The 12,414-nt window shown below is 41.9% G+C and overlaps 1 protein-coding gene across 1 annotated transcript in view; it reads right to left on the bottom strand.

Annotated features, from left to right (window-relative positions):
• Nucleotides 1-12,414, bottom strand: part of OBSCN (obscurin, cytoskeletal calmodulin and titin-interacting RhoGEF) — a 304,900-nt gene that overhangs the window by 123,528 nt on the left and 168,958 nt on the right. The window contains 7 exon segments of the mRNA XM_029911618.1: nt 93-359; nt 1,345-1,611; nt 3,141-3,407; nt 5,178-5,447; nt 5,851-6,117; nt 7,795-8,061; nt 11,729-11,995. Coding sequence (XP_029767478.1) covers nt 93-359; nt 1,345-1,611; nt 3,141-3,407; nt 5,178-5,447; nt 5,851-6,117; nt 7,795-8,061; nt 11,729-11,995 — 1,872 coding nt within the window.

The raw sequence follows: 12,414 nt of genomic DNA, 5'->3' as shown, positions 1-12,414 counted from the left end.
TACACCAGGACTAAATCTGGCCTGTTGACTGAAGAACTACCTGTTTGAATTCAACCAGAAATGAGAGGTAATTTGAAATGATTTATTCTTACCTTGCACGTACACAGAGCCTGTGGTCATCTCATACCCAGTGCTACAGGTGTAGGGTCCACAGTCCTCAACCTCCAAGTCATGAATAATTAACTCCACATTGGTGCCATTCTGACGCATCTCATACTTGTCACTGGGCTGAAGTACAAGCGCTCCTTTCCTCCACTCCACCAGGGCATCAGGTTTGGAGATCTCACACTGCAGGACAGCTGTTCCTCGTTCTTCTGCCTCTACGTTATGCAGTTCTTCTTTAAAAAGCACGGGTAGTACTGCAGTGGAGAAGTAACTACTGTAGTGAGAATGCTCCAGTGTGAATTACTGAGGCTTACTGCACCATTCCATTCATCACAGCCCCCCTTCTGGTAACCTCTCTCTGGGTAGTTCTGGGTGTGGTTCAGAGAGATGGAAAACTGGAAATGCTATCCCACTCTAGTCCTTCAAGTTGCACTATGGCCAAAGCCCCATAGACACTGGCCACTGACACACAATAACAGTAGATCATTGCAGCTCAGTGCAGGGCTGCTATGAATTATGGCTTTTTAAGGGGGCCTCTATTTGGCCGCTACTTTCACACCCACAATTTTGTGTGCTTATAGCTGATTGTAGGCAAAGATGCAGGTGCAAATGATAGTATTTGGACATCTAACTATCTGAATTGCATGGGTAATGCAACACCCCTGGGTGGGTCACCAGTAACAGATATCCAGCACTTCTGGAGCTGTCAGCTTAAAGCCAGTAGCAAACTCATAAACCTCTAATGGCTTAGCCACTAGAGGGAAACAGAGCGTGACACCGGGTTATACAGGTACAATTAGGCATACTGGTTGCCATTTCTAAGTCAATATTTGCTAACTATTAACATACAGCAGTATGTCATATGCAGCAATATTCCCCCATTCTAAGTATAGGGAAATACTCTTATCTCAGATAACGACACGTAGTAACGGTTAGCAAATCTCAATTTCATAAAAGCTATAGTTTATGCCTAGAGTCAACAGCATCTGTAATTTTGTTCCAGCATCTGGTTGTGAGATTGAAAATGCAAGTGCAAGAATAGAAGTGGTTTTTTTAAAAGTTTGGTCCACCAGGTACAAATAAGTGTTTAGTGATACACTGTATCACTGTTATATTAAAATGAGATTCGCTGGCTGATAAACGTTAAAGCTACTTCATCAGTAAAACTTCCATTTTACCAATTTTGGAGCACAGCCAGGGCCTTTAGGACTATTTACCACAAATCAAGCCTTTTCCTACCTTTTACTAGCAGTGCCGCAGTGGTTTGTTGATCTCCTGAATCACATGTGTACTCCCCAGCATCCTGAAGTTCCACGTCATAAATAAACAGCTCAACAAAAGTCTCCTCTTGCCTGAGCTCATACTTGTCACTTGACTGCAACACCACATCTCCTTTCCTCCATTCAACTGGAACACTCGGTTTTGTCAGCTCACAGCGCAGTGCAGCCGTACACCCTTCCTCAACTTCCTCATTTTGGAGCCAACGTTTGAAAAGCACAGGTAGGGCTGACAGCGTGAATGAAGCAAAACAAGAGAGGAGATTGTTTTGTGAAAAAATGAACGGATAACAGCTTGAACAATAATGGAATTCCTGAAGATAATAGGCCAAATTCTGCCAGCATTTACTCCCAGTTAGGGTGTAGGAATGCAAGCAAGGCTAGAACCTGGCCTATAGTCATGTCGGAATTGTTGATAGTTCTCTGGTAGAGCAACTATTTGTTGCTAGTTGGTAATAAAGTTTTGTAAAGTAGTTTGTACTGGGGGATAATTTAATACCTTCATAAATCATTAAAAATGATGAAGGGATTCCAATGGGAAACCGAGGTGGGGTTGGTTTTACATAATATTGGTCAGGTTTCAGTTCTGTAAAAATCAGAAGCGTGTCTGATTCAAATCCAGATTCAATTTATCTGAACCCCAAAAGTTTGGGTAGTGAGGTCTGAACAAGTCGCTCCAGTTTTGACCCATCTCTATTAGTCAAATCTCTATTAGCTAAATTTGGTTTGCAAAGCTTTGTCAGTCACATTTGGGGTGATAACCAAAATAAGACCCATGGGCATTTTGGAGTGGAGCTCTATTTATCTGAAACACAAGATAGTTTTAACCACTTTTTAAAAAAAGGAGACTAACATTGTTCAACAAATCATCTTTTCATTTACAGTACTTACAAGAGGCTAATTTTTAATGAGTAATGCTGCGATTCTAAATGTTGTCCATTTTTAAGGTAAGGTTGCTGATTGCACATACATTCAATAATCTCTACCACTGCAGATGAAGAATTACTAGAGCTGAGCAAAGATCAGAATTTCTGCCCAGTGGCAAATTCTGATATTTCAACATTTGTTTTCATTCAGAATTGGAGTGCAAAATCAAAACAGGGACTTGTGTGCAACAGAAAATTCTGAAAAAAACTGACTTGGAAATGTAAAAATGTTCATTTTGACATTTTCAACCAGAATGAAATGTTTTGACATTCTGAAATCAACATGTTTTGTTTCAAGTCATGTCAGCATCAAACTGCACCTGTCTAAGGTGCCATGCTATTTGGTGCCCTCATTCTTCCTTATTGGCTGGGTCTCTGGCTTGACAACAGGTCCCATGATTCACTGGGGTCTTGTGACTCATCATGCACTACATGGCTAAATTAGAGGGGAGATCATGGGAGATGTAGTCCAGCTATGGAGCCGAGCCCATAGGAGAGAATGGGAACACGATGCACCCAAACTACAACTCCCATGAGACACCACAGCACATTAGGCAGATGCAGTTTAATGGTGACCCAACCTGAAATGAAATATTTAGTTTAGATTTTCCCAACAGAAAACCAAAAATTTCAGCAAATTTTCCTATGGAAAAATTCCCATTTTTCAGAAACCGCATATCTCAATTACTATAGACAAGATTGTTTTTCACCCCCAAAAATGAAATCCTTGAATGCAAGAGGAGCGATCCCAGAGCACAAACACCTGCAGACATAAAAAAATAGCATTTTATGAATGGCTTCAGAGCATGGCACTCTGGAGACACCATCTCACCTTTAACATCTAGTCTGGCAGTGGTCTTCCTGTCGACTGTATTACAGCTATACTCCCCTGAGTCCTCAGGTTTTAAATCATGGATGATCAGAGTATGTACATTCCCTTCCTTCTTGATTTCAAACTTCGTACTGGACTTGATCACAGACGAAGCTTTCTTCCATTCCACTGGGATGTTAGGCTTGGATAGCTCACACTGTAGTTTTGCAGTGTCACTCTCTTGCAGTTCCTGGTTCTCGAGCAACTTTACAAATATGGCCGGAGCAACTGTAGAAAGGGGAATAAAAGCATTTTGCACACGAATAATCAGGCATGTAGATAGAAAACTCTTTAATACAGGTTATCATAAGAAATGCACAGCAGCTCACGATTTAATTCTCAGATTTCATGTTTCCACACACAGGATCACATTTTAAAACAGCTAAATGTAAGGTCATACCTACAGAACAGGGGTCTGTATCCTGGAAAGCAGTGACTCTGAAAAGGATTTAGGGATTGGTGCAACCAATACTGGAAGACTGTGTCTAGTTCCAGTGTTCATGTTTTAAAAATGATGTTGAAAAATTGGAGAGGGTGCAGAGAAGAACCCCCAAAATGATTCAAGGACTGGAAAAAAACCACCTTTCAATGAAAGACTTCAAGAGCTCAATCTGTTTAGGTTATCAAAAAGAAAATCGAGAGTTGACTTGATTAGAGTGTATAAATACCTTCACCGTGAGAAAATGCCTGGTGCTAAAATGCTCTTTAATGTATGCAAGAAAGGCTTCACACGAATGAATAGCTGGAAGTTAAAACCAGACAAATTCAAATTGGGAATAAGGCACAAATTTAACAGTGAGGGTGATTAACCATTGAAATAAATTGCCAAGAGAAGTGGTAGATTCTCCACCTCTTGAAGTCTTCAAATCAAGATTTACCTTTTTGGAAGGTATGTTTTAGTTCCACACAAGTTATTAGGCTCAATATAGGAGTAACTGGGTGGAATTCTCGGCCTGTGTTATACAGGAGGTCAGACCAGATGATCTAATGGTCCCTTCCGGCCTTAAAATCTACACATCTATGATTCTAACTCCTCTACTTGTTGCCACCTGCTGGATTGCAAGAAAAGAAGCTAAAAATTTAAATTAAATAACTTTCCTAATATTGATTTTCCATGTAAGCACTTGCTCTAGTTGTCGCAGTAATGTTATACTATTGTGAACTGGAGAGGAGGTTTCCACAAGACAATATGTCGGTTTGGATGTGGTCTGTGCTATGAAAAATATTGTAACACTAATACCTATCTCATAGAACTGGAAGGGACTTGAAAGGTCATCCACTCCAGTCCCCTGCCTTCACTAGCAGGACCAATTTTTTTGCCCCAGATCCCTAAATGGCCCCCTCAAGGATTGAACTCACAACCCTGGGTTTAGCAGGCCAATGCTCAAACCACTGAGCTATCCCTCCCCCCATTGTAAACTCATGAAGTATGATAAAAGTCCCTCGCCCTTCCTATTAAAGATTGTTCCCTACAGTACATTTTCTAGTGTCTTGTCTCATGAAGCATGGATTTGGGTGTAGAGGAAAGAGAGGAGTGAAGGGGAGGAGACCATACAATGGCCCTGATTCTGATGACCTAGAATGATTTTATACCAACGTGTTGTGACATCACAATCAAACGCTATGAAACAGAAGATTTGGAGGAAAAAACCACAAATAATAATGGATCCAATTCTTACACTTACATCAGTGTAAAACTGGCATACCTGAAATCAGAACTGCCTCCTATATTTGCACTGTGAAATGACATAACAGAAAAACAAACACGGTGGCACATTTTGCTGACCAACCCTTAAGATTATTTTTTATTTTGTACCATCGCATGAAAGACTTTGTACAGCTTGTAAAAGAAAGAGCGAGTAGTATCCAACGCCATCGTAAGTGGGAGGTTTATAGAAAAGTGCTTGGTTCTGATGGTGACTGTACACAGAATTAAAAAACAACCAAACCTCTTATAGAACTGAAGCAATAGTTATCTCAAAGGGTTTGTTTACTTACCTTGGACTGTTAACTGTGCCTCTGACGTATGTTGCCCCACTCTGATACTGACAGACCCAGAGTCTTCTAGGGTCACCCGCCTCAGGGTCAAAGTGTGAAGCTTCCCTTGAACTGTGATCTCGTTCATTTCATTGGGCTGGAGCGGTACGCCACCCAGGCACCAGTGCACGTCCCGCGCTTTCTCCCGAGACACCTTGCACTTGAACACTGCATCTTCTCCTTCATTTAAGGTGACGTCCTTTAGCACCTCCACTATGCTTGCTGCTGGTTCTTTGATAAAAAAAAGTCACAACTGTTTTAAATCCATTTTCAAGCATCTTATCCCATTTTTAGACATAATTATTATATTATTATTTGTAAGGCAACTCATGCCCAAAGGATTCTGGGTACTTAAAACAATATTGTACATACAATATACAAATATTTCTAACAGGAAGATTACACATTGTAGCTAAGTAATATTAACGTGAAGCCCTAGAATCCCTAAAGGCCCTGAACGCACTAAAATCACTGGCCAAATTCCTCTTTATTCTACTGGGCACAGGACCATGTATAGTGGGATTTCCCACGACGCTGCTGTAGAACTCTATTTTGTCATGGTGCCAGGATCATGATTTTAAACACAGTTCAGATACTTCCAACGGTATTGATCAAAAGAGAGTTCAAGTCCTACCTTTCACATATACAGCTGCTGTGGTTTTTTGGTCTCCTGTATCACAGGTGTATTCCCCAGCATCAGCTTCATTCAGGTTATGGATTGTCAGCTCAGTCGTAGGGCCATCTTGATTCATCTTGTACTTGTCACTTGGTTGCAGAACTTTCCCCGCTTTCTTCCATTGCACAGGGGCATTGGGTTTAGAGAGCTCACAACTCAGGGTGATGGTGCCACCCTCTTCTGCTTGCTGGCTCTGGAGTGGTTGTATAAAAAGCACTGGCAAAGCTAAACCAAGATAAACAGGGAAACACATTTACATTTCATTAGTAACTGACTTTCTGATATGAATTTTCTCCTGCTTTTACAGCTGGTCTTCTATTTTTCATATACAGTTGTGAACATTTTGACCCTTTTCCTCACCAGAATTACACACCCACAGGCACAACGTGCTAATTCATTTCACATCACCATTCGCAGCAGTCTCTTGAAACCCTTCATAGACCGGTAGGTCTAAGTGGAATTTACATGGAATCATGGCACCCTGTAAGACATTCCTTTAGCTCACGTTGCAAAATACATTTTTAAAAACCCACATGGGGAACAAATGTAGAGTGCTTGATTTTCAGAGGTGCTAAATCCCAACAACTCCAGCTGAAATCAAGGATGACCTTAGCAGCATCTCACAATGCCCAGTAGCAGGAGCCCATTTTAAAATCTAAGCACTGAAGTTTGACACCTAATTCTCCATTTGGGTGCCCAAGGTGGAACTCAGATGCCTCAACTAGGGATTTTGGGTTTTTTTTTTATTTGAATGCACAAATGAGGAAATGGGTATCTTCCTTTAATCTGCCCAGCTTTGAAAACCAGACTCCACAAAGAAAGGAGAACTAGAATGATTTGTATTGATTTAGAGCACAGATGGGGGTACATCTGTATGATTTAGAGATGGGCTTTCGGGTTTTGGTTTGGAACAGCACAAAGTTTGGGGGCTCAGCTCCAAAGTCTTGGTTCAGCCTGTTATTATGCCCTAGTGGCTCCACAGTGAAAGTGGAGATTCGCATGGGCGGGAAATATGGTTCTGAGTGTGTATGCCGTCTCTCTGCCTGCAGCACAACTGGATGCACGGGAACCCCGCTGGACTGCAGGCAGGCAGGCTAGCATGTGGTGTGGAGTGGGGCCTGCAAGTGAAAGTGTCATGAGAAACGCATGACACTTAACAGCTTTCGGCTCAGGGGGATTGGGCTCACTGGCCCAGTGTCCCTGAGTCTAGTATCATGTGGAGCACTGATACCTTTATCCTTATCCATCATTCAGGAAAATCCCAAAGGGATGTAGCCTCCTTGCAGATCGAGCGCCACCTGGATTGGTGTCTAGCTAGATCCATAAGACTGTCTGGCTGCTCTATCTCAATCACTGTCAGTCTTATCACACCACCAAAGCTTTTGGTGACCACATGATCACTGGACAGGTAGCAGCATTCCTTGGTTAACATGATTCATAATTCATTGGTCTTCCATCCCAGTAATATGACTGCTACATTTAAACTAAACTAGAAATAGCTACAAGGAGAAATAATAGCAAAAACAACAAGGAGTCCTTGTGGCACCTTAGAGACTAACAAATTTATTTGGGCATAAGCTTTCGTGGGCTAAAACCCACTTCTTCAGACGCATGGAGTGGAAAATACAGAAGGCAGGTATAAATACACAGCGCATGAAAAGATGGGAGTTGCCGTACCAAGTGGGAGGTCAGTGCAACTCCCATCTTTTCATGTGCTGTGTATTTATACCTGTCTACTGTATTTTCCACTCCATGCATCTGATGAAGTGGGTTCTAGCCAACGAAAGCTTATGCCCAAATACATTTGTTAGTCTCTAAGGTGCCACAAGGACTTCTCATTGTTTTTGCTGATACAGACTAACACGGCTACCCCTCTGAAAAGAGAAATAATGTTTCTGTCACCTTTTACCAACAAGGATGCTGTAGTCTGCTCATCACCGGAATCACAAGTGTAGTCTCCAAAGTCTTTCAGCTGCAAGTCATGAATTAGGAGTTCCACGGTAGATCCCTTCTGTCTCATCTCATACTTGGCACTAGCTTGGAGCAAGACTGAACCCTTTCTCCATTTCACTGGGGCATTGGGTTTGGAGAGCTCAGCGTGTAGGGTGACGGTAGAGCCCTCCTCGGCTTCTTGGTTCTGGAGTTTTTGTTCAAAAAGTGCTGGAATGGCTGGGTTCCACAGACAAAAAAATAGGGTCAGGTATCATGCCATTCAGTACATCCACTCACAGTACAACTGCATTTGGATTTGCTTGGTATCACAAGCAACACTTGGATTGTGGAGTCAACATTATAGTCGGGCAAAACTGGTGAACACTTTTCACGGGGAAAATTTCCATGTGAAATTGGAAACATTTCATTTCTCTTGAACTTTGTGACTGATGCTTTGTCGTAGCACATCTAATATTAAAGGTAAAATAATACAGGCGCAATAGCAAACTATCCCGATAAGAAGGAAAAATAGGAAGAATAACAAGAAACCAATATGGCTATATCAGGAGTTCTATAATGATTTGAAATCATAAAAAAAAGATGAATGAGGAGTACTTGTGGCACCTTAGAGACACACAAATTTATTTGGGCATAAGCTTTCATGGGCTAAAACCCACTTCATCGGATGAAGCCCACAAAAGCTTATGCCCAAATAAATGTGTTAGTCTCTAAGGTGCCACAAGTACTCCTGTTCTTTTTGCTGATACAGACTAACACGGTTACCACTCTGAAACCTGAAATCATAAAAGAATCCTACAAAAAGTGGAAGCATAGACAAATTGCAAAGGATGAATACAAAAGTATAGCACAAGTATGCACAAAATCAGGAAGACTAAGGCACAAAATGAATTACACCTAGCAAGGGATATAAAAGGCAATAAGAAGAGATTCTATAAATACATTAGAGGCAAGACAGACAAGAAGAAAAGTTGTAGGTCCATTACTGAGTGGGGAAAGAAAGCTAATAATGGATGACACCAAAAAGGCTGAGGTGTTTAATGCCTTTTTTGCTTCAGTCTCCATTGAAACAGTTAATTGTGACCCGATACTTAACACAAATAACATTAACAATAATGGGGAAGGAACACAAAAGTCAGAATAGGGAAAGAACAGGTTAAAGAGCTGGGACCAGAGACTTGGCCCGCAACTGGAGTCCCAGGCACAGGGCCGGCAGCCAAGGCCAGAAGAGGAGCTGGGTGGTGCTCCCTCCCCATCCCCCATGGGGGCTGGTCCAGGCCCCAACCATGCCTCCCCCAAACATTCCTCCGCACGCCCCACAACTTGGGAACCTCTGGCCGAACTCATGGAGGATAGATGAGGTCCCAGAGGACTGGAAAAGGCGAACATAGTACCTATCTTTTAAAAAAAGGGAACAAAGAATACACAGTCAGCTAGAGACAAACCAGCCTAACTTTGATACCTGGAAAGATACTGGAGCAAATTATTAAACAATCAATTTGTAAGCACCTAGAAGATAATAATAGAGTAATAAGTCACAGCCAACATGGATTTGTCAAGAACAAATCCTGCCAAACCAACCTAATTTCCTTCTTTGAGAGAGTTACTGGCTAAGTGAATGGGGGGAAGCAGTACACATGATATATCTTGATTTTAGTAAGGCTTTTGATATAGTTTCAGATAGCATTCTCATAAGCAAACTAGGGAAATGTGGCCCCGATGAAAGTACTATAAAGTGGATGCACAACTGGTTGAAGGACCATACTCAAAGAGTAGTTATCAATGGTTTGCTGTCAAACTGGGAGGACGTATCTAGTGAGCTCCCAAAGGGATCAGTCCTGGGTCTGGTACTATTCAATATTTTCATTAATGACATGGATAATGGAGCGGAGACTATGGTTATAAAATTTGTGGGTGACACTAAGATAATGGAGGTGATGCTGCTCTCTCTTACACCAATGTAAATCAAGAACTCCACTGAAGTCAGTAGAATTACACAGATGTAAAAACGATATGATCGCTGTTAATAGCTTTAGATATACACTGGAGCCTGGACTCTGGGACCCTCCCCCATTGCTGGGGTCCTAGAGCTTGGGCTCCAGCCCTTGCTTGAACGTCTACACAGCAATTTTACAGCCCTGCAGCCCGAGTCCCACAAGCCCGAGTCAGCTGACCAGGGCCAGTCGCAGGCGTTTAATAGCTGTGTAGACAGACCCTAAATATACAGATAGTTAAGTACTGGAATATGCTTCCAAAGGAGGTTGTGGAATCTCCATCATTGGATATATTTAAGAACAGGTTAAACCAACACTTGTCAGGGATGGTCTAGGTATACTTGGTCCTGCCTTAGTGCAGGGGGCTGGTCTGGATGACCGCTTGAGGTCCCTTCCAACCCTACATTTCTAGGATTCCATATCATAAATTTGAGTCAAAATGGTATGTGTTACTCACTCTTGGCCCAAAATAATAATAATAATATTGCAATCTGGATATTGAAAATTTCCCACTGAAATATTATTTCTATTTTAAGAAGGGGAAACATTAAGGGTATGTCTACACCCAGCCGCTAGTTCGGCGGCTGGGAATCGAAGTTCTGGGTTCGACTTATCGCGTCTTGTCTGGACGCGATAAGTCGAACCAGGAAGTGATCGCCGTCGACTGCGGTACTCCAGCTAGACGAGAGGAGTACCGCGGCGTCGACGGGGGAGCCTGCCTGCCGCGTGTGGACCGAGGTAAGTTCGAACTAAGGTTCGTCGACTTCAGCTACGTTATTCACGTAGCTGAAGTTGCGTACCTTAGTTCGAATTGGGGGGTAAGTGTAGACCAAGCCTAAGAGTTTAGATGATTGGCCTTTGTGGCACTGTAGTTTAGTGACGTAGACAGGTGGATGAGAATCAGATTATCTGGTTTCTAATCTTAGTCTATCAGTGTTTTACTAAGTGAGCACAGACAAGCCATTTAGGTCAGTTACTTCAAAAGAATTCCCTAATCTGGGGTGTCTCAATGTTGGGGGGTCCACATTAGACACCTCAGGTCTGACTTTCACTAATGCTGATGTCCGGCATCTCCCATTGACTTCCAGTGTATAGCTAAAGCTATTAACCGTGATCATATCATTTTTTACATCTGTGTAATTCTATTGACTTCAGTGGAGTTCTTGATTTACACTGGTGTAAGAGAGAGCAGCATCAGCACCATTATCTTACCTTGCAGGATCCTTTTTTTGGTGTATATTGACTAAGGCCAATGCAATAGAGAACTCTGAATGTCAGGACTGAGGTGACAGAATAATCACTGGGCTCAACAGAGCATGACGGTGAAATTCTATGACCAGTGTTATACAAGCAGTCAGACTAGATGGTCCCTTCTGGCCTTAAAATCTATGAATCTGTGAACAGGGTTGAGGCCCAGAGCTGGACTACAAGGGGGACTCTCAACTCAGTAATGAAGTTCATTGACAGAGATGTACTGGAGTAGTTTGCAAACATTTATTCAGAGTAAAACTAGCGCTGTAGCCAGTACCTGCTAGTCCCTCACTTTAAAAGTTATGATAGTAACCAAATAAGATATGAAAGCGGATGTACATACACAGTAACAAATTTCCATAACTGTTTAGTAATATTCACAGAGAGCATTCATTATGGGGCCATTACCACTGTCATATGCAACATCCAATGGAAATAAATCAGTATCTTGGACTATCCATAAAAAGCATTTAACGTAACTACTAAAACCAGGGGACTAAAACCTCAGCAGATGTAAATCAAATTAGCTCCCCTGAATTCAAAGGATCAGCTGAAGATCTGGCCCAGTGCATCTGATAGAAGTAGGACTGTGCTTGTTAACTTGAACAAATATGTCATTTAAAAAATATTCAAAAACCTACCTTTGACAGTTAAAGTGGCTGTAGTTTGCTGATTTTTGTTATCACAAGTGTATTTGCCCGAATCTTCTGGCTTTAAATTATAAATCTTTAACGTATGGATTGTCCCCTCTTGCCTGATTTCATATTTGGAGCTTGGAGAAATCACCTGGGAGCCCTTCCTCCACTCCACTGATACATTGGGCTGAGAGACCTCGCACTCCAGGGCAGCTGTAGCATCCTCCTCCAATTCTGTGTTCTTTAGAGTCTCCTTAAAGACTGGAAGCGGTACTGAAATTATAAATATATGGAGGATGGAATTGCAGGAGCTTGTAATTACTCTAGTCTAGTTTTCAAGATTATGCCTTTGACAGTACACATTGTCAACCACTCAGCTCTGAGCCTCTTACAATGCTATGTCCCCATAATAACTGGCGTGCAAATGATGCAATGGAATGTTTAAATACTAAAAAGTGTTTTAACTTCTATGAAGGTTTTGTAAGACTATTTTTGAAGCAAAAGCCTGCATTTTGGACCTAAGCTACTTGACAGCATCTCTTAAAATATCATATTGTAATGAAGGGTTACCATCCGTCCGTATTTCCCCGGACATGTCCAGCTTTTTCGTCTTTAAATAGCCATCCGGGAAGAATTGGTAACAAGGTTAAAAGGTCCGGGATTTTTCCCCCTCCCCTCCCTCCCTCCCTTCC

Source organism: Terrapene carolina, unplaced genomic scaffold, assembly GCF_002925995.2.
Source record: "Terrapene carolina triunguis isolate 2854851 unplaced genomic scaffold, T_m_triunguis-2.0 Scaffold111, whole genome shotgun sequence".
Classification (NCBI taxonomy): Eukaryota; Metazoa; Chordata; order Testudines; family Emydidae; genus Terrapene; species Terrapene triunguis.
Note: the sequence above shows the minus strand (reverse complement) of the source record. Positions and strands in the feature narration are given on the sequence as shown.